The sequence below is a fragment of the Dysidea avara genome, chromosome 10 (assembly GCF_963678975.1).
Source record: "Dysidea avara chromosome 10, odDysAvar1.4, whole genome shotgun sequence".
Taxonomy (NCBI): domain Eukaryota; kingdom Metazoa; phylum Porifera; class Demospongiae; order Dictyoceratida; family Dysideidae; genus Dysidea; species Dysidea avara.
The window spans coordinates 20,774,597-20,802,152 of NC_089281.1; the positions used below are offsets into that span (position 1 = coordinate 20,774,597).

A 27,556-nucleotide genomic window follows, 5' to 3' on the forward strand; every position below is an offset into this window, starting at 1 on the left:
CAGATTCAGTGAATAGGGTTAATAAATAGGCACTTTCTTAACATGCATGTGCTATATACATTCTTTTCTCAGTCTTTTATGGTCACAGCATTTCATGAACAGTGAAGCATGATCTAGTGGCTCTGAATAAGACAACCTACGACCATATCAGTAGTACCTATTTAGCTCACTAAGCTGCATATAATAGTCACAGTATATGTAGTTTATGGTAACATTTATGAGGCCAGCTAGCTCATAATTGTTACTAATGCTGTGTTTGTCCAATGTAGTGTGACATTCTGACATACAGCTAGCTATTGCGATGACAAAATTACACACATTTAGTGTATGACCATTACAGCTGGCAATTAGTATGTGTTAGCTAGATAAGCACCTTTGTAAACTTGCTCTGTTATACACAGGGTAATAACAAAACATCAAATTCTTCAATATAAACATCTACAATACAATCTATACAATGATATAAACAAAACTAAGCAACATCTGTCTCTCTTTGCAAAACATATATAATTGAATTAGTTATTGACACATTACTACTAATAATGTTATGATTCCCAGAATATACCACCCTAGATGGTGTAGCACAGATGCACTACCTCTAGTTCCAGTTGGCATGCATGTTGGTTGTATTCTCTGGTCAACTACAGGACATGTCACTGGTCTAGCAACATCATCAGATAGTAAACCACAAGTAGCATTTAATGCTCTGTATGCTCCTGCAGAGTGCAACCTGAAGAGAGTTAAGTTACATCAAATTACAGATAAGATAGAAAAAGGTTTAATAGTACGGCCTCAAAAACTGTCTTAATGATTGTAACCACATGCTCAGTATTTGATGAATCAATGAATTCACCAGGAATGAAAATTTTTAATGCTTGCAAATATGCTGTAAATGGGTTCTCAATAAATTGAGCAGTAGAGGAATGGATTGACAAGTTTCAGCCAAACAGAAAGCCTCTGGCCTACATGATGGTTCAAAGGGCACGGTAGCCATACCTAGTTTTCACCATGCTATCATGCATCAACAATGGGGCATGCTTAATCATTATAAGCAAGAGTTCATAATATAAAGTAGTAAGATATAAACTCTTGCTATAAGTGTATCATTAAGGGATGTGATCGCTGTGCTCAGCTGTTATTAATGCAGTTAATGGTGGACATGCTTGACTGCTATAAGTGCAGCTAGATCATATAAGGGGACACAGGAAGTGATCACCATGTTTGGTTGTTATAAGTCAAGGGTGCGATCATCATGCTCTGCTTGCAGTGGTAAACAACAAAACTATGTATATTGAAATGTTAAACACTTTCCTTGAGGAGTATAACATTTAAATGTTACAAAATTACATAGAGCACTTACGGCTAGTATCACCCAGAAGATAACCTGTATAGCTATACGATCTGCATGAAGACAGCATGATTGAAGACAAAAAGAAAGGCAAGGATACTGATGCAAAGATTTTTTATTAATTTTATTTATTAAAGCTTTACAGCACAAGTGCTAAAGGTCTGTAGGACACCTGGTCCTACAGCCTGTTTAAAGTTGTTACAGAAAATATGTTTGAAAAGGCTTGTCGGAATCCCAAAAGGTACATGCAAGATGTGAGTTACTGTAGGTCCTGTGGTATAAAATAAATGCTGGCTGTACAATTAATGTGTTGTTTAGCATCTAGCCTTTTAGCCTCTAGCCTTTCCACTGTGGTCTGGCAGGAGAAAAATCACATTGTTTTTATTTTAAAATCAACACTCGTGATCCTGTGATACAACCGTAGGTTTCTGCTAGATAGATTAGGACTGTTCCTGTAAAGGTGCTTTTTTCATCATGTATGATATTTCTATGATGGTTTTTAGCAGCAATGCTTTGGCGGCCACCCTTCATTTTGAGGGGTCCCATACAGTTCTACTAAACTGTATATAAGAGTTAATCGTTATATGTACATATGTCAAGAACACAATAGTCTAGGAAGTCGTCAGTGTGTTCAAAGGCAAATCCATTTCTAAATACCCGTCAATCTACAAGAATGATATTTGTACATTTTCTATTCATTACAAACACAAGTGCTCTTCAGTGTACACAATGAAATATACATACTTTTATTCTTCATAAGTAGGAATATGTACACAATGGTGTATTACAGAGGAGGCAGGCTCCGGTTGAAATTATTGTGTTAATTGCACATTTCTATTCAGTATTTTGTGCAAGTCTCAATAGTTGCAATATAAAACTAGCACATGATGGGGTTCACTGGGATTCAGTAGATATATATATACTCACACAAGCAACAAGACAATGTACTTGGTTTTGAAAGAGCCTCTTGATGTCAAATTGATAAATCATTTTAAGCTTATCATTTTTGCATAACAGTGTATTCTATTGTTGCACTGTACAGTACTGGGAAAAGTCCTTTAATAACTTTTCAAATGCCATTTGTCTATGTTCTATAACCTTCTCAGCTTACAGGTAATAGAACTTTGCTTCACTGAGTATTGATACGTACATATACTTACAATGAGTATAAAAAGTGTTTTTGCAAGCATTTTTGAAACGTTTATTAAACAAACAGAACTTGGTAAGGCCCCTATTTGGTGATTATTAGTTTCTCATCCACCGCCCGCATCCTTCTTAAGCTACCACATGGTGAGCCATTATTTACTCTGTGCATGCTCAGAAGAACATGTGATACCAAACTGTTATAATTTTTCTTGATGAACGCTACAATGCGCTATATATCGCCAGGAGAACTGTTGTTTTCCTTAGCAAATTGCTGCAGTGCCAGTTGCAATCGTGTTCTATCGACTCCATCAAAGCAGGCTTTCAGTTGACTGTCGAAAAACAGTTGGCAATCACGAAAAGTAGAATCAGCTGGTGAAGGAAATGTTTGTAGTAAGAAAGAAAGACAATTTGGACAAGGTTTGTACATCAGTGTGTTAATATTATAAAATAATGACATAATGGTAATACCCTCCCACCCGCATCATAACAATTAGAAAGGCTGGATGAGAAACTAATAATCACCAAATAGGGGCCTAAATGTAGTAGGTTAATACCCAGAAGGATTTAAACAGGAATTAGACATGTCCTACATGTGTGTAATAGCAAAGTAATAATAGCTTTACAGTACAACACTGCTCAGTTTTCTATGTGTTGTCTTACATATGTACATGTTTAGGTGATAATGTACTCACGTTCTTTCAACTAAACATCCAATTCCTATGTTAGTGTCAGTCAATGTGTCTTCCCAGTTGTCAATGACAAGCAAGTAAGTATTAGTATCTGGTATCCTAGTGAGGTAGTAGTTCCCTGAACTACAGGCAGTGGACTGAGTACCTAAAACAATACATATGTACATATTTAATATACGAGTATTTACGTAACAAAAGAGCACCGGCAATCTTTCTCCAATAAACCAGTAACTTTTACTCCATGAGTACATGCTATATACTAGCCCCATATGTGTCATTAGCTACAAGTACAGCAAATACCTGTGATGATATTGGCGGCAGGAATCACTGAAGGATTAGCAGAAAATCTCACTAGGTCCTGAACACACCCAAAACTGTTTTGGTATCTCTGCAGTGGTCCCCTCTCTGCAAAATAATTGTCCTCTTCTTCAGCAGTTCGCAAAATTCCATCACCACTAGCCTACAACAGTACACAACAATTTGTAGTTTGACAAAAATGATGCTGAGTTGTATAGTCAATAAATAGCTACTCATAACACTTATAGAGCCATTTTTACAGTAAACCCTCAGTTATCTGACTCTTGTTTATCCAAAATTGGAAATGACTGTTCTATTAAAGTATTTTGACTCCAGTGTATGTTCTATTAGAGTATTCCAACAGAGCTCTGTGTAGTCTGAACACTTACCACACATTGGGGTTCAGATAAACGAGGGTCTACTGTACTTGACTAAACAGTTACACTGTCTAAAACAAGCAAAGTGCTTTCTTACAGGAACAAAATAGTTGAGTCGCTCGCAGACACCTTGGAAGTCAATTTGAACTGGTTCAGGAATGAAGAACCTCTTCTCTCTGACAAGATCCCTCATTACACCAGGCTCTACTCTACCTAGCGGCACACGATTGTAGTTACGTAAGTCCAGTTGATCAGCTTGATTCAGTCCATCAGAAAATATAACATTGCTACTCTCATCAATCACATAACACCTATAATAAAAGAATAGCAACAGAATTGACAACAATAAACGTTAAATATATTCTGCCTCTATAAATGAATGAGTTTGTATAAAGATGTTGTTTTACTTTCAGTGTTGTTTTAGTATGTACGTGAGCACTTAATTCATGAAAGCACAAGAAATATTCATATTTGTGCAAATAATGTGGAGCTTTGCTCATTACCTAGTTGGACAGGTTTGTTCGTTGCAGTTATCACCGCATGGGTTATTCCCACTCCTCAAACGAGTGAGCACTTGAGTATGGAAGTCATTGTAGCGAATGTCAATGGCGATGACTCCTTCCACCTGTGTCCCAACACATCTTGTGCGTTCACAGTGACCAGTGGCACACTGTGAATCCATGTCACAGTCACACCTGCATACATGAGAATGAAACACATTGATATGTACATGATAATCATGGGTCCACATGCAACCTCATGTATTCACAGCCCTGTGGACTACCTACTGTTGCTTGGTTGACTGCTTATATCTCTGCACTTGTGCATAAAAACACAACACTGGGATAATAAAAAATTGACGCTCAATTCTAATAAAACAGTCAATCACTCTAATAGAGCAATCACTTTGGGATTGGCATTTGGAAAGCTGAGTGTACTATAGAAAGGCAACTGGCAAGCAACATATATATATATATACATTGTACTTACAAAGGAAGATAAAAGTACCACGGCATACACAGTACTACATAACTGTGCTGTATGAAGTCATACAGTATGAAGTCATACAGTACAGAACTGCACATAATTGGATAATTACAGTACACTTGGGAAAATACAGTACAGCTATGCAGAATGTTGTGCAGAATAGTTGCATAAGGTATGTTACAAAAGCAACCCCCCAATAATTTATCACGTTTGTGACATTGTAAATCACTAAAACTAGCCAGACTAATCCTACCAGTTGGTTTGACCACAAATAATACATGATAGTCTGATCACTAAAAATTGAAGCGGTTCGGCCACGCAAGATAAACGTTCCAAAGCAAGAACACCAGAAAGTACAATATAACACTTAAAGCACCGTCTGTGCTTATCTGTACAAAAAATACAGCACTCTCGAGGTGTATTAGCCTCTCAACATGCCCCCCCTGTGCTGTATTTTCTATACACATGCATGACAGTGCTACAACATGAGAACCTACAGCCTGACAGTGAAGTAGACTACTATAATGGTGAGCTGGCCACTATGTAATGTTTTACAATCAACATAATATATGGACCCAACTGTACCAGTACACAAAAATAAATAGTTCATACCGTTCAGATCTATTTGCTACTTGTGAGCATTCAGGGACAGTTGCTGGTAGTTTTCCCAAATATAACACTTCAGAGAATGTGACAATTTTTCCTGCACCAGCTGCATCAAAGTAAGCATATGATAGAGCCAATCTGCCTCTACCAGCAAGGGCCCTGTGGTAGTAAGGCCGTGTAGTAGGGTCATAAGGTCTGGTCCAATGAACTCCCGGGAAAGAGCGCACCACACCAGCATTAGTACCAATATAACTCAAAGAAATCAAATGTCCATTTGCTCCACTACGTCTTTTCCAGTGGGACTCCATGCCAGATGTGATGTATGTGTCAGGCCTATATACACATAAAAATCATACAATAATGGATACAGAATACAGGTATATATTCCTACCTAGCTCTAATTTCAAACACTCCATCCGGATTATCACATCCAACATTATCGCCGGCACCATTCAAATAATTGTGGACAAAGGTCAAGTTAGGGTAACTCTCTTCTCGTAGGTACAAGTTAGGATGGCAGAAAGCTTTTGGAGCAAGTTTAACAGTAGAATTCCTCATTGTCAACAAAGTGAGTGGATAGTCAAGTGAGGTGCGTGGTTGTTGAACATCCAAGCTATTGAAAATACTTGGAAATACTCTGCTATATGCATTCAGGTCATGGTAGATACTTGGCACACTGAGATTCACACTTCCTTCTAGAGGATAAATGAAAGTTAGGTCACTGTTCTCAAAATTAAAGGCAAAAGAAAAATCAGTGCCTGGTAAATCGGTATAGAAATAGTTTGAAGTTGTTCCTTCTGCGTATATAATCCCATCTTGATCTTCCCCTCTTAACACAGAGCGAGGAATGTTAGAATAAGTTATGTTGCCTGTTTCTCCATTTCTGAGGGCTTCAAGGAGAGCATTGATGTTTGGTACCCCATCTCTTGTCTCCAGCATCTCAAGTGGTGGAGTCTCCAGGTCACTTATCAACTACAGGCATAACAAAATCATAACAAAATACATGTTGTAATTACATGAGTTGAGTGGCAAGTAAAGATAAGCTTTCTACTTTTCACTTAGTATGAAGTAATATGTAACACTTTCACACCTCAGATCAAAGGAGCCACCCGGGCTACATTTCGTATGTAGCCCAGCTAAACTGGGCAGTGATTATATAGACGTTGATGCCAAAATTGATTGCGGGAATCGATTAATACTCACGTGATTAGGATGCATGACTTGGATTTTGCCATGAAATTAACCACTCAGACAGAGAGTGTTTTGTTATCCTTGTCATCCCTCAGATCAAAGGAGCCACCCGGGCTACATTTCGTATGTAGCCCAGCTAAACTGGGCAGTGATTATATAGACGTTGATACCAAAATTGATTGCGGGAATCGATTAATACTCACGTGATTAGGATGCATGACTTGGATTTTGCCATGAAATTAACCACTCAGACAGAGAGTGTTTTGTTATCCTTGTCATCCTACGAGTTGAAAAACGTTGGGCTAAGGTGAGTATGAGTGCTATAGCTTATTCACCGATCATTTCCGCACGTTTTCGAATACGGACATGCCCCCATCACAAAGTTACCACCCTGCACAGAGTAACCACTCTACAAACAAGCTTACCTATCTAGGCCTTTAGTGAACTTCATAATTTTTCTATAAACGATTCAATAGCACTAATTAAAACATTAAATTCGTGTAACCGAAATTCTCTGTGGTATCTCTAGGATATGTCCATTCATCGTAACCGAATGTAAGCAGTGTACTAGCTGCTTCAAAATTTTTTTAAGTATGCATATATAATACATCCAGTGGCTACACTGGTATTGGCTTGGGTGATTGATCGCCCTGTACAGGCTATCAGCTAAATAAGTGTTACACATTAGCTGTAACACGGGGCATTCAGGCTTTGCCTGATATGTTATGTATACCCTCTGTCCTTGGGGAGTCGGGCATACATATCAGGCAAAGCCCTCATGCCCGTGTTACAATTATTACTTGTACACCTGTATGTGTGTGGATATGTGTGTGCAGTGTGTGCGTGTGCAGTGTGTGTATGTGTGTGGATATGTGTGTGCAGTGTGTGCGTGTGCAGTGTGTGCGTGTGCAGTGTGTGCGTGTGCAGTGTGTGCGTGTGCAGTGTGTGTGTGTCTTGTGTGCATGTGTGTCTTGTGTGTGTGTCTTGTGTGTGTGTCTTGTGTGTGTGTGTGTGTGCATGCGTGCGTGTTTGTGACTGTATGTGTAGTGTGCAGTGTGTGTATGCGTGTGCGTGTGTTCACACACGTGTATATGTATACAACTGTTTTGTTTGTTTGTTTACACAAATACGCACCTCAGTAGCTGGTGTTAGCCGAGGATGAATGATCACTTCTCCTTGATTATTAGTCATAAAGGAGTACAAGGTACCCCATTGTTGACTGAATAGGATCTGCTCAACATCAGTCAACCTTACATCAACTCCAACCACTCCAAGATGCCTACATAGGCATACGTACATAACTACTGTATACACCAATGTGTGTGATGGAGGACCAGCCCAAACAAGTATGTGCACAAACATACAATGAGTTGGCTAATAAATTGGAAATGTGTGAGAAGACAAACTCTGTAAATATATGGAATCAGAAACTTGACAATACAAATATAGAAATACAAAAACAAGTAGATGTTGTATCTATTTCTAAAACCCAGGTGTCCACAGTCCAGTTCATATTACTGTAACTTTTCATTAGCCTGCAAGAACTTTTGGTGAATGCGTGGTGACGTGTGGGGTAACTTAATTCTTATAGCCTAACACAACACATTGTTCAAAAATCTGTTCACTGGGCTACTTGGAGAAGGTTAAATGAACACTAACTACAGTGGCTTACTTGTTATGAACCGATGAACTACAGCAAGTCGTGTCTCTGTTTCAAAATTCTTGCCACATCTTTAATTTCAATTGTGGATTTACTCATGTGAGTCATATATGGCCTGATACAGAGGAGGATGGAAGCGCTGCCTGAAAATATTACGCCAATTGCATACCTTCATTTAGAATTTCACACGAGCCTCAATAGTCGCAATACAAAACTAGCAAATGGTGGGATCATTAGATATTTAGATTGTACTTCATGTAAGCATTACGATGATGTACTTTGTTTTGTAAAATCGCTTAGTTTTCGGGTGCAATTGATGACACACTTCCACACTTAATATGCTGGCACTAACCAGGTATGTATATATTTTTGAACAAGACAATGATGCCACATTTAGCTACATCATCCACACAATTTAGTTCATCTCACAAACGCACAATTAATTTTAATGGTGCTTAAAACCGATTCCATCCTCCTGATAGAAAATTTATGGCGAAGCGAATGGAACTTGTTGCAAGTTGATAGGAGCAACCACATCGAGATATGGACCATTATATAGAGATATGTAAATGGTTTGTGTGTTTCCTTGCCAAAAAGTTATCAACATGGCTAGTTTTGGCCTCACTGTTTAACGTTACGGGAAAACCCTTGGTATCATTTTAATCCTTGTTGCATTACAAGTAGAATGATGTAAGTTGTGTAGCCATAGGATGGATGCTTTGAAAGTTACAGCACTTTGTGCAAAGCACACGTATTTGGGCCAGTTTTCTGGCCTATGTGGGTTTAAGGGTTAACAGGAACTATGTAAACTAGCTAATTATTCCATAATAATACATACAGCTATGTATCTAGTTTCTATGTATTTTGTGTAATTCATTAATTATTTGTAATTTACTAATTACATTACTATGTACTGCTAAAGAAGCATAACTTAAACAAAATACTTTAAATTATTATGCACAAAAGCATCTTGTCTACTGTATGAGGCTGCACTTCATAACAGAATGTGTACATAGGGAATATTCACTCGAAGTTCCTGGAACTTGGAAAGCTTGCTCTCTTGATTTTTGGTCGTCAAATGTCCTCATAACCTGGTGGGAAGGTTATTCAGAAATTCTATAGAGAGTTGCTATACCTGTGTTTTAAACCAGCCAAAGCTTTGTGTGGATTTTTACAGGCTTCATTCAATCTTTATTTTCTCACATACTGGCTGCTTTACCATTTTAATGGTTTGTGGGTACATGCGAACAAATGGAAAACATTGTCAGGAAACCAGGTACATGCAAGCCTGTTTGCCTTGGTGATAGTGACTTGATCCTTCAGCAACATGTAGTCTAGGCATGCACCAAAGGAGCAACAACAACAAGGATCTGGAACTTTCTCTACATTCTTTAGACAAAATAACAGCAGATTCTGATTGTTCAATCCTACAGTCAGTGTATGTTCTATTAGAGCAGTTGCACTTTACACTGTATGTATAAACACAACAAAAATTTTAGGGGCACATAATATGCGACAACTTTTTTTTACAATAGTCTAAATATGCAGAGCATTTCCTTTTAAATGCATGTAAATAGTGCTGAGCAATATACCAACTGTTTAGTTAAGACACGGTATCTGTCTTTGATACCGTCTGTCTTTTAAAGCTTCACTATTTGTATGAAAAGTGTACATACGTATGAAAGGATATGGACCAGTGTACAATAATATACTGCATATAAGTTTGCTAACAAAATCCTGTCTTAAATAAGAAAATGTACTTTTGTATCTGGATCTGGCAGTAGAGGTCTAAAATGGTAAGGCATATATACCAATACTATACCAATACTATAGCAATACTATAGCTATACTGCAATATCAAGTAACAATATCATTATACCATCTATGAAATATCAAAACCGCTCAGCACTACATGCAAAGTAACCATTCTATGTGTGCACACTGCAAATATATATACACTGTATACTGTGTATTCACTGCACCTTCCATCTGGTGTAATCACAGGCCTACCAAGTGTCAATATCAGGCCAAGTCCAAAGTTATCCACATAAGGAGATGTCCATATAACCTCTTCACTGCGTGTGCTTTGCTCGAGATAATCAAAGTACCCCATGGACTGATCTCTGATTGCACCTCGTCTCTCATTGTTGAGTTCTTCACGAGCACCATTACCTGCACAAGCCACCTCCGCCGCATAAGTGCGGTCTTTTGGTAAGATACTGAAAGTGAATGTACGCACCTACAAAAATTAACAAAAAAATTTTCAGCAATGTATGCACATATCGTAAGACACTGCATTACATGCTTCATTATATTTCTACCCACACAGCAATTACCAGTGGTTATTATACCATGACAGCCACTCCAAACATTATCCACATTGCAATCACACACCTTTCCTATACTCTCACGGTCCACAATACCCAAAAGCCTTTCATACTCATCAGTCCACCTACAAATGGGGCCAGGAATGTACTCTGTACCATCGTCGGTTGAAACGTATCTTCCTGGGCCACAGCGGACATCATCATCTCGACGAGCTTCATCAGTCACCCACAGGACAAATTGTTGACAGTTGGTCCGAGGAGTTGAACCCAGCATAGTGTAGGCGCGGGTAAACGCTTCCCTATTGAAACAGTCACAAGTTTGTAAAGCAAACTGCATGTCTACAAACAATAATACACATGCAACAAAGTAAACCTTACAAGTACATCTTATGTGACAACCAAACAGCCTTACTGTATACACATAAGAAGTCACTACACATGTTTTATTCAACTGTTCAAAGTAAGCACACAAAATCAAAGACAGGCAGACAGACAGACACTGCCACAAATGTACTCACACAACAACAAACATAGACCACACACACACAACACACACACAACACACACACACACACACAACACGGCATGGGGCAATCATAATCAGTAATCATTATCAATTATACTAATCATAACTGTAGTTTTTATGTATTATACACATAATTGACTACATTGTTAAAAATATCATTCTATGATTAATATGTTGGTTTCTCATCCCACAGGGTGAGACACACATTACATACTTACTTACAAATTTTAACTTATTTGAAGTCTATGAGCACACTAAAGCCCTTGCACGTAGTATTTGTATTACACATAATTATGTAATCAGCTTACTTTAGTAAAATATACTTGCAATTTAATCACATACATTTATAGAGCACTGCAATCATAATCACAATCATATCATAGAAAGTAATCATAATCGATCACTATCCTTGTGTAATCGCCCCATGCCAACACACACAACACACACTCTACCCCCTACTATACACGCACATACTATTATACTAGGTATTACAAGAACATACACACACGTGCACGCGCGCACACACACACACACACATCCACACTAACTACACACTTACTGTGGATTACTTCCACCGCGTGGGTTGAACTCTCTTATGTTAGCCATCAGTTCTTCTTGATGTGCAGCAGTTGCTGGTTGTAGACCAGTTTGTCGACAACCCATCACATTAAATGGAGGAAACACAAATCGGTTGCTATCATAATCCCAGTAAGATGTCCGGTAACCAATCACATTTACATAGTCATCTCGAGTTAATGTTGATAACAGTGTCTGCACTGTCCTCAGTGCTATACGCCATCTAACACACAAAAGACATGGGTAGTATGTACAACCATAGATACTCTATACTAATACCACAGGATTGGAAGCTCCATTTCGCATGCCAGTATTCTTCATTGTTCCAGAAGTAATTAATCTGCTGTTGTATCATATCATTAGTCATGTTGTTATTTCGGTTGCTATAATCTGTTATCACAAGACAGTCAATGATATGTATTACAGGAGTTGTAAGTTTATTGAGATTTGTAATTTCCACTTTAGAATCACTTAGCTTTAACGTAATTACAGCAGATATAAGGACACTTAGAAAATACCATAAAAGGGAACACTAAGTGACTGTGCACCTGCTCTGTAGAAGTGTTGAGCGTGGCACAAACCATTTGAAAATGTCCCAAATTTATTACAATGCCACTAGTTTTACTGTTATGTCTTCAAAGACATGGCAAAGTGTACACTACAATTTCCTGTAACATTGTACTGCGAGTTGAGTAGTATAAACTACTGCACATATATCATCCTAGGTTTTGCACAACCCTTAGCAAAGTTTAAATAACCAACTTTTAAAGCCTTTAGTAGCACTTCACCAATCGAAAGGCAATCCACAAAACTACAAGGAGTGTACCCGGAATATACACATTATATTGAGTCTGCAAATGGAGCTTCCAATCCCGTGTTTTTAGTATAGTATTTATGGTACAATAAACAGATTGAAAAAATACAGTGAAGCATATACACAGTGGTATCTGTATAATAAATGACACCCTTCAGATCAACCAAGAGTCCAAACTATCATGGTATTCTGATTTCTAGGTCAGTTTGCTGTATGTGCTAACAGAGTTACTGAGGGTACATATGCAGTGTCAGGTGTTTGCATGCCATTTCATGGACCACAGCAGACACTACAGTAGAGGAGACAATAATGTATATATCTTTTAGCATTTAATTCATTAGCTAACTTGGATAAATAATGTGTACCAATCTAACATGTGTATTCTTACATAATAGGACCCTTTGTGTAGAAACAGCCACTAGTCAAACCAAGTTAAGACATAATGTCTCGAGCATTGCATGAAGTTTAACTGACTAGCAAGGGTCTATCTAAAGGCAAACTTACTAGGTTCACCCATAAAGTATTCAAATATCAGCAGATGACTTTAGCATTCATTTTGAAGCTTTGGTAAGAATGAGATTGGTATACAACTATACATATGTGACTTGCCTAGCATAACTAACACGCATATGAATTTTACACCAGAGATGTATCAATCTATTACCTTTCAGACTACTTGTAGCTGTTTGTAGAGTTTCCTGCCAAAAAATCTGAGCAGTTAAACAAGTGAAGTAGTATCACGAGTGCTCACAAAGGGGAGGAGGGTGGAGGTGGAGGGGTGGGCACAAGATAGACTTCATAATGGATGCAGACCACGATTGAAGTCCAGACACGAGATTACAGGGCTGTGCTGGCTTTTTAGTGGCTGATATGCAGCAAAATCAACAGAAAAAAAGTTTGGCAAACATTATCACCAGTAAACCACTGATTCCTGCCAAGCCAGACCCTTCACAAAACCTGAAATCATCATTCAAGCTCTCCACACCACCCAGAAAAGACATCTGTTAAACCAGCCGCAAGCAGTTTGAGTAGTACTAAGGATCAAAATTAGTAGTATGATAGTGTAGCTAACCAATGGTGGTGTTAGTTTGATTTTGCCTGATGTGCGATTTGGAATGATTTTGTAATATCTGGTCACATATACTCTTTGATATATTGCTACTAACTACAGAATTCAGGTACATACACCTGTAGGTATACACTGCATATTGCAGGGCATAAAGTAACAGGACAGTGTATCTTTAACATACCTACGGCCACGGAAGTCACCCATGGAACGACTCATGTCCAGAACAATGACAACATCTTTGGGTCCTGAAGTGGCACCGACAAACCATGGCCTAAATCTGGGATCAAAGTCCTCCCTCATTCCAATGACATTACGTTGCCAGGGACGACCAGGATATGCCCGCATGAATCCACTTTCACTCCCATAAAATTGATAACTATGGAAATAAAAAAAATTACAACACATTCAAGGTTTTCAATTGTAATGCACATATATAACAGTGAATTCTGAATTACCACATAAGTCAGATTTCTACAAAAAAATAGCAACACACTATTATAAAAAGCCACCAATTAAACTGTGTTATTACACAACACCGTAATGTGATATCATATCCCACACAACACTAATATATTTACCTAATAAATGAATCATTGGCTAGATTCTCTTTGAAGATTGGATCTAATGCTGCAGAAACTCTAATTTGTCTAAGCAAGTCTTCATCGGAACGATTTAGACCACCTGCTATCTTGACAGAGCTTTGATTGAAGTCCACAGTGTACTCAAACCTCCTAGCAAAAATGGAAACGACATACTCAGCTATACATCATAGAAGGTGAAAGTACAAACCCACACAAGTTCATGTATAAACTTCCTTCACTTGACTGGATTACCTCATTCATGATTATTATACAGTGTATTAAATAAGAACTAACCTGTCAAAAGTCAACTGATCATCAGGTAAGTGTTCAGACACATCAGAATCCCTGTAGATGTTGAAAGGAAACTGCTCTGGAGAGTCGGGTAGTGGTTCATTAAACTGATCATACTCTTCTAATATGGTGCTCCTCATTCTGTCAAGTGCGTTCAATTTGTCAGCAGCAAATGTTCTCAGCTCCTCTCTGACTTGTTCAACAACTTCCATCCCATCTACTACAGTCTCATCGTACTCTGCGTTGTCAAACAAATCTTGAGCTTCATCAACCAGCAGCTGTTCATCGGCAAGTTCTTGAATAAACAAGGAGACCCTCTGGGCCCAATCGATGACTTCATTACTACGAGATGTTTGGGCATGACTGGGAACAGCCAACAGAACTATCGTTAACACAATTACTATCATTCCCATATTCAGTTGGGACTTAGAAAGCAATCCTGTTAACAGAAAGCCTGCAAGAAGAGTGACTAAAGTTGTTAATTTACTAGCAAGACCCTTAGTGGCAGCAGCTGTGAAGCAGTCTGTGTTTTGTACATTAAATCCCATCTCTTCACACAGTTCTCTACCATTTCTGTAATAATTTCGCACTCTTCTATCACGCCATGCAGAGTCCCCACAATCACTTAAAATATCATTACACAATCCTGGGCACACTGTTAGAGTCTCATTGTTATAAAATATGCTCTGCTGAGGATGGCAAATCCAGCAACGCAGCAGGGATAACGTGGCTGCACATTGGCTGGTGATGTCACGATGGAAAACTGGATCAACATCAAATCCAATCCTCTCTTCATCTGGCTGACAGCAAGAGTTCTCCCTATATCTGTTACACATAGTTAGCTGAGGTTCTCTAGACGGAGCACGGTTATGGAAGTATGTGCAGTAATCATTAGCACTGACAGATGACACCACCACCACAATCATAAATATGGCACCAGTGATCCTGGCCTCCATGCTATATAGAAAAACAATTTAGTACATGCATTGTCATCTCACAGGTCGCACAAGTTTATAGTTTCGTCTATGTCCTACTGGGATCGTCCATGATAATATACCCACCTCGGGTATCACTTTTTTTCAGTGTCTTAAAATTTCTTCTGATCGAAGGTGCAAATCGAAAACACGTGCACACACATACACATACAGTACATTAGTACCTCGTTGGTTTATAATCGGTTGAGTTCGTGTTCAATCTTACACAGTTTCCCCGAGGTGAGTTAGGCCTCCTTCGGGCGTGACTCTGGAAATAGATTTAATCACGTGACAGTCGAGTGATCGAATTCCTTAGTCGCTTCGACTGTCTCGTTTTTGGTAGTGTTGGACTGTCGCCTTGGACCGGTTACTGGCAAGCAGCACAATGGTGGTAAGGTTGTGTGTTAATACAAAGCGTTAAATATCAAGTTATTAGTGTGTACTTTTCTGGGGCTCTTTGGACCCTGTAGATGAGCGCTTGGGTGACCGAACCATTTCCATCTCTATGGCTGTCTTGTTTATTGCAATGTTATTGTAGCTGTGCAAAGGAAGGTTTAATATCACGCGACCACTTGGGCTCCAAGGTCATTAAATTTGTAGCTAACAAGTTAGGTTTGTCCCTGCATTTATGACCTCCCCTAACAAAGAGACCATTAAGCGACCTCCGTGTATGATTTACCCTCACAGTGGTCGGTAGAGCTGTTCTTCCCTACTGGAGCACACATACATGCACACAAAACATAAGCAGCCGTACAAATACACAAACAAACACAAGGATCTAATTGCACCTTACATTGAGTATTGAGGTAAAAGTCCTTAGCAGATGCAATCAACTGGAAGACTTTGTATCAGTGAATTCCACCGTTTTGTAGTAGCTAGAGGAAAGGAAATATTTTTTACCTATTATTTGTAACCTTCAGTATAGACTATATAAAGTAGTGGCTTTTTGATTTTGTGCTTCTAAACTGATTAAATCATGCAGTCACAAGCAAAAGCTCATGTGCAGGCCACAGCCCACACAAGATGACGTGAATCGCCTGTCAACTTTGGTATGGAATCATATGTCCTCTTGCAAAATTATCTAATCCCCCCACGTAGCCTGTACTGGAGGGATAGGGACTTATCATAGATAGACACCTTACAATCTAAGGGTTTCACTGTTGACATGAGCTAAGGGGTCTGCAATGAGCCAAAATTGCCTACAAGATTTATGAGAGTTGTTAATGTCATTCAATAAGCAAAATGATCTCATCATTTCTGTTGCTTAATATACGTAAATAAGCAGAAATTTACAGAAATCTAGGACTTTATACATTGTATGTACAGATTTTATATCAATGGCCTACGGGATTTACATTTCATCGCTCACCCTTTGACATGAGCTCTCAGCTGGATTAACTTGACCTGTATTTCAGTAGTTTTGACACTATTTATTTCACCATAATGTATTTGTTTTGATCATGATCGTCAGAAGTATTGTGCATGCCTTGCTAAACTCCAGACCTTTTGTGATTACTAGGTAATATATCATAGTCTTATTATTATATTTATTTTCTGCTATAATTAACTAATTCCCTGAGGACGGGGTCTGTTAGGGGAGTTATAATTATGTGAGAAGGTGGAGGATTTAAGGACAAGCTCCAAAATACAATATAATTAGTCTACAATTGTCTGCTGATATGCAACTATAGAGGTCAACTGATGACTGGATACTTTTTGTGATAAAGCTGTCTACAAATTTCTTGGTAATTTTTTGGTGGTCATATGAACTGAGTCAGGTGATATAATGATGTCGACCCATCTGAATATGAAAGTTTTGTTGTCTACCTATAGAGCATGCTTTCATGTGACTTGTGTATGATATGCAGTTTACTGCATTTGACTTTGTTGCAAATTTATAATGACCATTACCAGTTGACTGATGAGAGTACATCACAACTTTTAGAAGTGTACCATTAATGTGAAAGACTTATAAATGTAATGTGATGTACATGGTGTAGAGTATATCTTATCTTATAGGAAGAGGCACTGAAGCAATTTAATGTCACCAAGGATGGGATGGAAGAGATAGCAAAGAGGCTTACTGGCTGCTTTGTTGAGGGACTGTCAAAGGAAAAGCACAACAGCTCAGTAAAAATGTTCATAACTTATGTTCACTCATTGCCGGATGGGTCTGAAGTTGGTGAGTACCTGGCTTTAGACTTGGGTGGGAGCAACTTTCGAGTTTTAAAGATTATCATAAAGGATGATGGAACTATTGAGCAGAAAGTAGCTAAAGAGAAACTGACCAAGGACAAGATCACTAGTACACAAGAGGTGTTGTTTGATCATGTGGCCGACTGTGTTGCTGAGTTCATCGCAGAGCATGGCATCAAGGAGACACTACCACTAGGCTACACTTTCTCTTTTCCAGTTGACCAACAGAGTTTAACATCTGGTGTCCTGGTCCGCTGGACAAAAGGTTTTGATGCAGACGGTGCAGTAGGTAAAGACGTGGTTCAGCTTTTAATAGATGCTTTTAAGAGAAAGAAGGTACAAGTCTGTGCTCATGACAAGCATATATGATGTGTACCATATTTACTTCCCCCTAGCTGGCTAATGTTGATGTGGTTGCTCTGGTCAATGACACAACTGGTACACAGATGGCACTTGGTTTGGGCAATCCTGACTGCTACGTGGGCCTCATTTTGGGTACAGGTACTAATGCTTGTTACATGGAAGAGACCAGCAACATACCCAAGTACACTGGTGACAAGTCAAAGAATTCTCATGTCATCATCAACTGTGAATGGGGAGCATTTGGTGAGAAGGGAGAACTAGATGACTTCAGAAATAAGGTGGATGAGGAGCTGGATAAGGGAGCAGTTAATGTCAAAGAGCAGCAGTAAGTAATCTAAGACTGTGACAGGATGTGCAAAACAAATTTAAAGCTTTTGTGTATATGTATAAATGACAAAATGAATTTTTAGATTTGGTACAGTAATAGTAAAGAAATAAACTGCAACTGATTAATTAAAAGCTTAATGGAGTTGAGACTAGAACTATTGTAATTTTTAGAACATAGCAAATCCATTGCTGGGTAGGTCCCCTGTATCTCCTTCCTTCTCAAGGACTAAGTCAAACTGTTAAGAAACATCAACAAAATTTCAGATCTTTTTGACATGATATACGTAAACCAATTTCCCATACCTTGTGTTTCCTTTGATGTACTCAGTGATACACCCAGGTTTAGAATAATGGTGGCTACAAGAGACAGGCCAGAAATATGGTGTGGGCGGTAACTTGTGTATGCCAGAAGTGAATCTGTAAGTGGTATTGGTTGCTGTTTTATTTGAATAGTAGTTACTACACCAACCACTGCCGACAACTGTGCGCACATCCTGTGTACTTCATCAAAACAAAGATTTTAAGTAATAGCAAACATGTTGATACAATAGTTAGGATCACAAAACTTTGCATTTTTCATCCTAGAAGCTATTGATCACTTGGTGTCTTGGTAATACTATCTTTACCATTCAAAGTGGCCCAAAATGCTTTCAGTGGTTCACATTTTAACTGACTCACTAACTGATATCTTCAGATAAGCATAACTCACTGAAGGCTAATGGTATATAGCACAGTTCATGTACCCCTAGCATTTTTCCCTCTTTTAATAGAAGTATTTCAGTTTATGGGTAGTGAGTTAACAGCTTACATATGTTGTCTACCATGCAACAATAAAATGTGTGTACTATAAGCATGCAACTGTACATGTAAGTGACTGCTCTATTAGAGTAGTTCAACGGTGGTTTGTATATAACTGAACTGGTATCAACAAATTCAAAACAATTTCACATAGCTGCATTTATCTGGGACCAGTATACAGATGCTTGAATGGTAGACTAAGAAGAAGTCCCATTGTGAGTATGTTATGTTGCCATATTCATACGGTGCACACTCAGGTATGAGAAGATGATATCTGGGAAGTACTTGGGAGAAATGGTTCGTCTGGTGTGTTATGATCTCATCACTAAGAAGTTACTGTGTGGAGGCAAAATGTTACCAGTGTTTGAAGAGAGGGAGAAATTTGAGTCTGCCTACCTGTCAATGATTGAACAAGGGTAAGGTCTTTGTATTTAGGTACATACCTACTGGGGGTGTAGAATTTTCTTGGGGATCATTTGTAATTGTGTCTATGTACGTATAGTAAAATGTGAAGAGATATGACAATATGAAGAATACTTTACACCCTAAATAGGGCATTGAAAAATATTCAAGACTTTGATGCAATATATTTCGTGATGAAAGTTTATTGCAGAGACATTTTGTGACAAAAAATAACCTAAATGTTTGATCCTTTTTCTGACACTCTGATAGTGCACTAAATTAGTCTAATAAAACCGTTGAGAAGTTTTTTAAATTAATAAATATCCCATCTGACCCCTGCATGCAAGTAGCCTATCAAAAGCCTGTGAATTTTGGTATACATACTAGGGCTGGGACAAAGCTTCGAATGTTTCGTGGGTTCGAAGGTTAAGTTAACTTCGAATTATAAAAGTATCCTTTGAAGCTTCTTAATGCACTCATAGTCTACGAAAGAATTACAAATAAATGTTGTTATATTTATTGCAGCTGCTTATTCCTCTTGCATGATCAATGTTCGTCTCTTCATGATCGATCTTCGTGTGCCATGTCCACTTTTAACCAGCTTGCTACCATAGTTGCAGCCTTAAAACACCTTATAATGTGCATGGAAATGTCCTTTTAGCTATTACTTGGTGTTGATTGCAGTATAGAGGACACGCCCATTTGCAATCGATCAATCTCATCATTCGGTACTGCTGCTATGCACTTTCCAAATGCTTACAAACTTATTAAATAAAATAAAACTTAAAAAGGATGTGCACAAATACAGGAAAACCTGTAATATTTGTCAGCCCTAATGTATACTTTGTATGGATGCGGGGGGGAGGGGTCCAAGGGTTCAGGAATCCCCCTGTAAAATTTAGACTTCTGAGTTTACAGCAGGACCCTACCTGACCCTAACACAACATTTAGCATTTAGTGGGCAAGACAAAATGAGTGAGTATTAATTAAATAGTGTGTAGCACAGCACAACAATCTACAAAGCTTACATTCATGTCAGGGAAGGATTTACAGAGATAACATGAGCCTTCTTGAAAACTTGCTAAAAAGATCGATATACTCTAATAGAGCAGTCAGGTATATACTCTAATAGAGCAGTCATGTATACTCTTAATACACAATGCATAAAATATCCATGTGTTAAGGAACTTCATTAGTAGAGTATTTCAGACATTCTAACACTAAGTACTAAGCTGAGCATGACCTTATACTGCTGTGCAGTGTTTAAAGATATAGAACTCCAGTAACATCACTTGGGCATGCAAAATGAATCCATGCTATGCATATTTGTAGTTATAATGTTTTGATTGTAAGTCATTGTATTTGTATCAGTGGATTTGTGATTTCAATTCTATACCAGTGGTATAACTATCACTTACAGATGTCTAATTTATTACGAGTCTCTGTGTTATGCTGTCTGTTTCCACTAGGTGGCTTTATCTAGTACTAGCTTCATCTTAGGAGAACTTATATGTATTAAAATTAATGTACTATTAATTTTTTGCATAAAATATAGCAGTTTACTGAGTTTGATTCATTAATACAAGTCTCTTAGCGGCTGGGGGCTGTGCCCCCAGACACCTGCTTCTGGTAACTCAGTACTGCTGTTGGACTTTTTGTCCTGAAGCTGCAATTGCAGCTTCTCTAACCTGTATACAGGCACTGTCACGGGTAACTTACTAGTTGGTTTAACTTCTCGCCACTGAGAAAGTAGCTATAAGCGACAAGTTAGCTACTTGACATATACAAGGCTCCTGGTGTTTATATATCCATATGATGGCCCTCCTCTTGTTTCAGAGATGGCAGTGACCTTTCAAAGATCAAGTCACTGAAGGATAACAATGAGGTGTCCATTCTTGCTGATGCTAATGATGATGACTGCAGGATCATAAGGAGAGTGTGTGAAGCAGTGTCAACACGTGCAGCAAGACTAGCTGCAGCAGGAATTGTAGCACTTGTTAGGAAGGTATGCTGCACACTTGATTGCTTATCTGCTGTGCTTTGCTTGCCTTGTACTGCTAACACCATAATGTGGCATTTTATGTACTTTTGGAATAGCAGGCAGGTTAAAATACAGAGAATATCACTAAGTAACCACCTCTTTAATTTAATTGAACCTTTTGGCAACCAGCACCCGTATATTAGTTTTAATGCATGCCCTTGTATAGACTTCCCTTAACTTGATGTCTGTTAAAGTTAGAAGGATTTCACTACCACCACATTACTCACTGAATTTCCTCTAGAGCCTGATGTTTTATGATGTTGTGTATGTGTTACAGATAAAGAAGGTAGACAAATGTACTGTGGCTGTGGATGGATCATTATACAAACTACATCCTCATTTTAAAGATCGTATGATAGCTGCTATGAAGGAAATGGAACCAAGTGAGTGTCTTTACATATTTTGTTACCTGGAGTATGAAAAAACACTGCATTGTAGATGTGCTAAATTATCCATAGTAACATGGGCGAGATTGGCTATATGCTAGATACATAAATCTAATCCTGCAACACATGTTGCTGCAGACCTTCAGTGCTGGTCACTGTAAAGCATTAATACAATACAATACAATAATCCAAAACAGCCAAGCTGTAAAAAAAGAGTGCGGCCCTCAAAAAGGCTATGGTGAAAAAAGATGTGAAATCCAAGGTGGCGGCCAAGAAATGGCTGTGATGGTAGGTTAATGGTAAAAATTTTAATAACGACAATTCAGGTGAATTTTGTGCCAATTGACCAAGTGGCACCAAAATTCACCTGAATTGTCGTTATTAAAATTTTTATCATTAACCTACCATCACAGCCATTTCTTGGCCGCCACCTTGGATTTCACATCTTTTTTCACCATAGCCTTTTTGAGGGCCACACACTTTTTTTACAGCTTGATTGTTTTGGATTAGATTTCACTTCTTTTTGTATTTGTATACCCCAAAGCTGGCTTATGGCCTGCTTTGGGACTTTTTTAACCTATCTTTTTTCTTTACCACAGGAAGAAGAAAAGATTTTCCCTCATAGCTACCATCATCTCTTGTTTCGCCACTTTTTACCTATTTCATTTTGTTAGCTTTTTTCTGTTAGAATATAGCTATGAAATACACGTGTGGCCGTGACTGCTGTATTAGAGTATCTCAATCTCACCACTCATCTACACAGTAGATCAAGCTAGTGAGCGCCTTGTTTTCCTACGTAGCTAGATTGTTGTTGTAACATGTTCTCATCGTTTACAGGGTGTGGCAATTGTTTTAAAGCACAGCTTGGTTGCTACCTGATACTACAGTCCATTAAATAATTTTGTGGCATGTAAACACGTTCTTCAAGGAAAGTATCGATATGGAAAATTAAAACCTTGGTATGGTTTCCATGAAGAAGAATATGGCCATTTAAGAATGGCAAAGCGCAGTAGGCAGACATTCAAACTACAAAAGGCACACCTCACCAGTGAGTTTGTTGCTGTGGCGTAAAATGGTGGCTGTGCGCTGCTTCATTTGGCCTCTAGCCTTACAACTGTGGTCAGGCATATTGTCAGACACAATTTCAAGTTATGACGATTTATTTTATTCAATATCCGGATGCCTGTAAGTATTTTCTTGTTTGTAATACTGTAATTGATGCTGAATGGAGTAAAACTATTCTTTTCAGCCGTGTATGATATTACCATGATGGTTTTTAGATGCAGCTTTTTAGTGGTGTACGTCACTTTAGGGGGTAACCCTACTAAACAGTATGGCCATACTGTTTGATAAAGGGGAATATTTATGCTTATTGGTGTTGTTGGTTGTGGTTAATGTTGACCTCTCTTCGTGAGACCTGGACGGTCCTCCAATGGGTTACTAGTCCTGCCCCAGGAGGATTTTCCTGCACAAGGCTCAAGCACCTGAGTGGTACACAGGCATCCCAGTGCTGGTTCACTGGGTGGAAATAGCTGTGCTTCATGCGGCTGCCATAGGCTTTGCTTTGTTTACTTTGCTTTGCTTGGTTAATCTAAATGTTCTCCCTTTATGCAAATGACCACTGCATATTTATGCAATGAGTATCGAAATGTTTATCCTGTAGCTACTTTACTAAAACATCAAAATTAGATTAAAATGATGGTATAGTTATCCATAACTCACTGCAAAAAATCAGTGAACAGCAACTCGTTGCCAGTTGATCCTAATAGCTGTTGGCCAATTCACCATTCAGCAGATCAAACCACTACTAATATGGTGAACAAAATGTAGAATGCAGCATTGCAAAACAAACAAAAACAATAAAAAAATAGTCCTCATTACAGTTCTCATTCCTTGTTACTGTATATACAAGTATAAGAAAAAATTTGGAATTTTAAATTAGAGTAGGGACAGTGTATAATGCTGCAATAAAAAGTACTGAAACCAGCTGGATCGGAGTAGTATGTAATGTCCAAATACTGTAAAACAATAAGAAGTGAATATCCCTACTGTGCTAAAATTCCAAAATTTTTTCTTTAACTTGTTTGTGAAGTTTTTTTGCAAGCTCATGACCACTAAATATCTGCTGAGTTACCCACAGCACTATTATACTAGATTATGACTCATACAATAACAACTGATCAGTGGGCATGGCTCTACATAAGCCTACAGACAATAACGGACATGGATTCATGCATACCTACACACTGATGAATGGACGTGGCTACCATATATCTACAGACTGTAATTTATGTAAGTGGGCGTGGCTCACGAAAGAAGCAGAGCTATGCTATTAGTCTCACGCAGCCAGACCACTATTTCTCCCCACAGCGCTTATCAATTAGAGATTATAAGCGCCTGCTCGAAATAGGGTCTGGTACACTTCCAATAGGCCAGTTGTGACAGCACCCGGCAGGGATGTGAGGTGTCGATTACGCCGCTCGAAAAGGCGTTAACAAGCACACATAAGAATTCGCCATTGCATGCTGGTTCTTTTTTATTTAAATTTTAAGGGTGCATTATCAACACCGATAAATTCTAATCGAAGTGCTGTCACAACTGACCTACTGGAAGTATACCAGACCCTATTTCGAGCAGGCGCTTATAATCTCTAATCGATAAACGCCGTGGGGAGAAATAGTGGTCTGGCTGCGCGAGACTACTACACTATGACATATAGTAACATGTCCACATTTAATTTAGTACGTGGAGTCAGACCCAAATAATCTGTATAGCAGGAACTGGATGACCCGACTCGGTTTAACATTGTTACTAAATAAACTATATCAGGAGCTCATCGAGTCTGTAGGACGAGGGAGCATGTAACTCCGTAAACGGCGAAATTCAAACATGGCGTCGCAATTTATTAATAGTAATTCAAACAATAACCGTATAAGGATAAACACATGTACCGCGCATGCTCGCTAAATCCATTACTACTGGCACAATACTGTAGTCTTCTTGCTCCAGCAGTGAGCGATGAAACTCGATTCCTTCAGTATTTACTGCAGATACTCTGTGCTGCCGCTGTGGACTGATAGCCAGCCCACTTACATTACGCGGTAAGCAAGAATGCTTCCTAGCAATCTCCAAAACATTTTGTCACTATTTCACTCCGTTAGTTAAGCCCTTTCCTCGACGTTTCCTTCCTTGCCATCTCTTTCTTTCACGAATTAATCCAGGTGCTGTATAGTCTGGCGGCGCCCGCCCCTTCGCATAGAGTAAGGGTCTGGTATGCTTAGTATCACCGAGTTGTTCTGGAGGAATTTAATTTGAATGTAATGACGTAACGAAAATGGTCTTAACGGAAGTGCCTCACCCAAAACTGTGGCAGTGATATTGAACTTTCTTCGCCTTTACATAGGCGAAAGTGGATTGGTCTACTTTTATTGAATACACATGTCTCCCTACTAGGGCTGAAACGGATATCCGTATTATCCGGATATCCGGATAATAATTTACTATCCGGATAGTACTTTGAAGCCAAGCGGATAGTAATAACTTAAAGCCATTTATCTGTCCAACTTTCTCATCACCAGATGAATCAATTTTCATCATGGAGAGTTAGCTAAGCTAGATTATGTGAAGTTAACAGCAACCTGGTAAGTTAATCAGTTTGCTCGCGACCACGCCCATCGCTAAATTACGAAGCGAGGCTGTGAATGTTACTGAAGAAGTTGTAACAGAATAGTTATTGCCTTACAAAGAGTTCTTTACGACTAGTTGTACCTGGAAAAAGTCTTGTAGCAACTGCTACATCTTGTATTCATGTTTTCTCCAGCTGCCAATCTTGTTACAGACGGTGCAAAGTAACACTGTAACATTACCACAAACCTTTTACTATCATGTTAATGTTTGTTTGCTTCTAGTACTAGTAAAACAAGGATGTTTAAAATAAACTATAAAATGTTTCTATAGCAAGTGATGATGTCACTATCCGTAGGATATCCGGATAGGTTTTGTTCAGGATGTCCGGATAGTAAAAGTTGCTATCCGTTTCAGCCCTACTCCCTACCTAGGAAATCAGAGCGTAACCCGGGTTTTTCGCGTATCAAACAAGGCGAAAAGCTCTTCCCGAAATAACACTTTCTTCTCCTTGTTCTTTATTAGCTAACTCCTTTTGTTTCTTTCAGTACTGTTAGGGAATTTGATTCATTCTTTTGACGTAACATAAACAAAAATGCGCTGATTAAACGTGGAGCGTTCTGATTGGTTGCACCAGTTTTTGGTAATCCGGTACAACTGTCCTATACTAAGCATACCAGACCCTTACTCCATGCGAAGGGGCGGGCACCGCCAGACTAGGCGCTGCATATTTGTGGCATGATTATTACGTAACTCTGTACCCTACGATACAACTTTTACTATATAAGGAATATGCTATGTTAAGAAATGTCCGCCATGTTTGAATTATGCTGTTTACGTTGTGAGTATGCAGAGTTACATGCTCCCTCGTCCTACGGACTCGATGAGCTCCTGACTATATTTATTGACTTACACATTGCTATATAGTTCGCCGTGAGTTGCTCTCTCTGATCGACATCAACAGCGAGTCACGTATGCGTGTGTTGTTGGTGCAACCGGCAACCACGTGTATTCGAATAGTTTGATGCAATATGCACTGGTATGGAAGCCATAGTGTAGTTTATTAACACTCAGCGGTAGAACCTTGGCTGATGGCCATGGTAAAGAAGGATAAAAGGTAAGACAATAGTGCAAGCATTGTATGTTTATCAATATACCAAAGGTTTTTTCTTAAGCAAACTAGAAACATTTCTGCAAAAAAATTAGGGCTGTAGCTGTAGCCACTTTCCACTACACTTGACTGAAGGAGTCAGGCAGGCAATTCTGTTGAATAATTTTTTTTTCTAAATTCTGTCGCAACTTGACGCAAACGTTTCGGGTCGATCTGAAGACACTTTTGGGCTTGGTTTTATCCAATCAATACTGTCATGTCATTGTGAGGAAAAATCGTGGCAGGTTTTTAGGTTATATTATATCACGGATCACCCCCACACCTTCGATGTCCCTAATATACAGTACTATCATACTGTATGATAACACTGTTGTTACAGCGGTTAGTAAGCCTACCAATGAATAGCTTTCTATCAATGTTTGGTTTAGGCCAGTGGAGTGAGGCAGGCCAAGTTACCTGGTCTTACAAGCTTGTTTGTATAACCATGCATTCCTCAAAAATTGTATGAGTTTATTACAGCTTTAAGGGTCTACACGACTGTGTATGCTCTATTATATAATACTGAAACTTAAAATATAGGGATTTTTGAATTGTTTGGACAAGTAAAGACCCATTATATTAGTTACCATGTGGATTATTGTGTACTATTGTTCTAATCAGATAATGGTATTGTGATGAAGTTGTCTGAGGACGGGTCTGGTCGTGGTGCAGCCATGGTAGCTGCTGTTGCCCATCGGATGAAGAAACAGTAACTCATTGTTGATGTGAAATTGCAAACATACTCTATAGTATATTAGTCAATTTGAGAGATACATGCTGTATAATTTTCATAAATTAGTTGAACTTGAA

General features: G+C 38.6%; 2 protein-coding genes across 2 annotated transcripts; one reads left to right on the top strand and one right to left on the bottom strand.

Annotated features, from left to right (window-relative positions):
* Positions 1-403: 403 nt before the first annotated feature.
* Positions 404-15,766, bottom strand: LOC136267902 (voltage-dependent calcium channel subunit alpha-2/delta-3-like). The gene is made up of 15 exons (XM_066063083.1): positions 15,645-15,766; positions 14,489-15,442; positions 14,192-14,344; positions 13,795-13,989; positions 11,714-11,953; positions 10,696-10,927; positions 10,284-10,540; positions 7,776-7,920; positions 5,842-6,422; positions 5,457-5,783; positions 4,361-4,552; positions 3,955-4,168; positions 3,484-3,643; positions 3,187-3,328; positions 404-730 (listed from the first exon to the last, which is right to left on the bottom strand). The coding sequence occupies exons 2-15, from the start codon at positions 15,439-15,441 to the stop codon at positions 520-522; spliced, it is 4,002 nt and encodes a 1,333-aa protein (XP_065919155.1). The 5' UTR covers position 15,442; positions 15,645-15,766; the 3' UTR covers positions 404-519.
* LOC136267904 (hexokinase-4-like) lies at positions 15,691-27,556 on the top strand. Its single transcript, XM_066063084.1, has 7 exons — positions 15,691-15,850; positions 17,479-17,991; positions 18,051-18,343; positions 19,401-19,559; positions 21,382-21,550; positions 21,864-21,969; positions 27,368-27,556. Exons 1-7 carry the CDS (start codon positions 15,845-15,847, stop codon positions 27,457-27,459), a joined length of 1,338 nt encoding a protein of 445 aa, XP_065919156.1. The 5' UTR covers positions 15,691-15,844; the 3' UTR covers positions 27,460-27,556.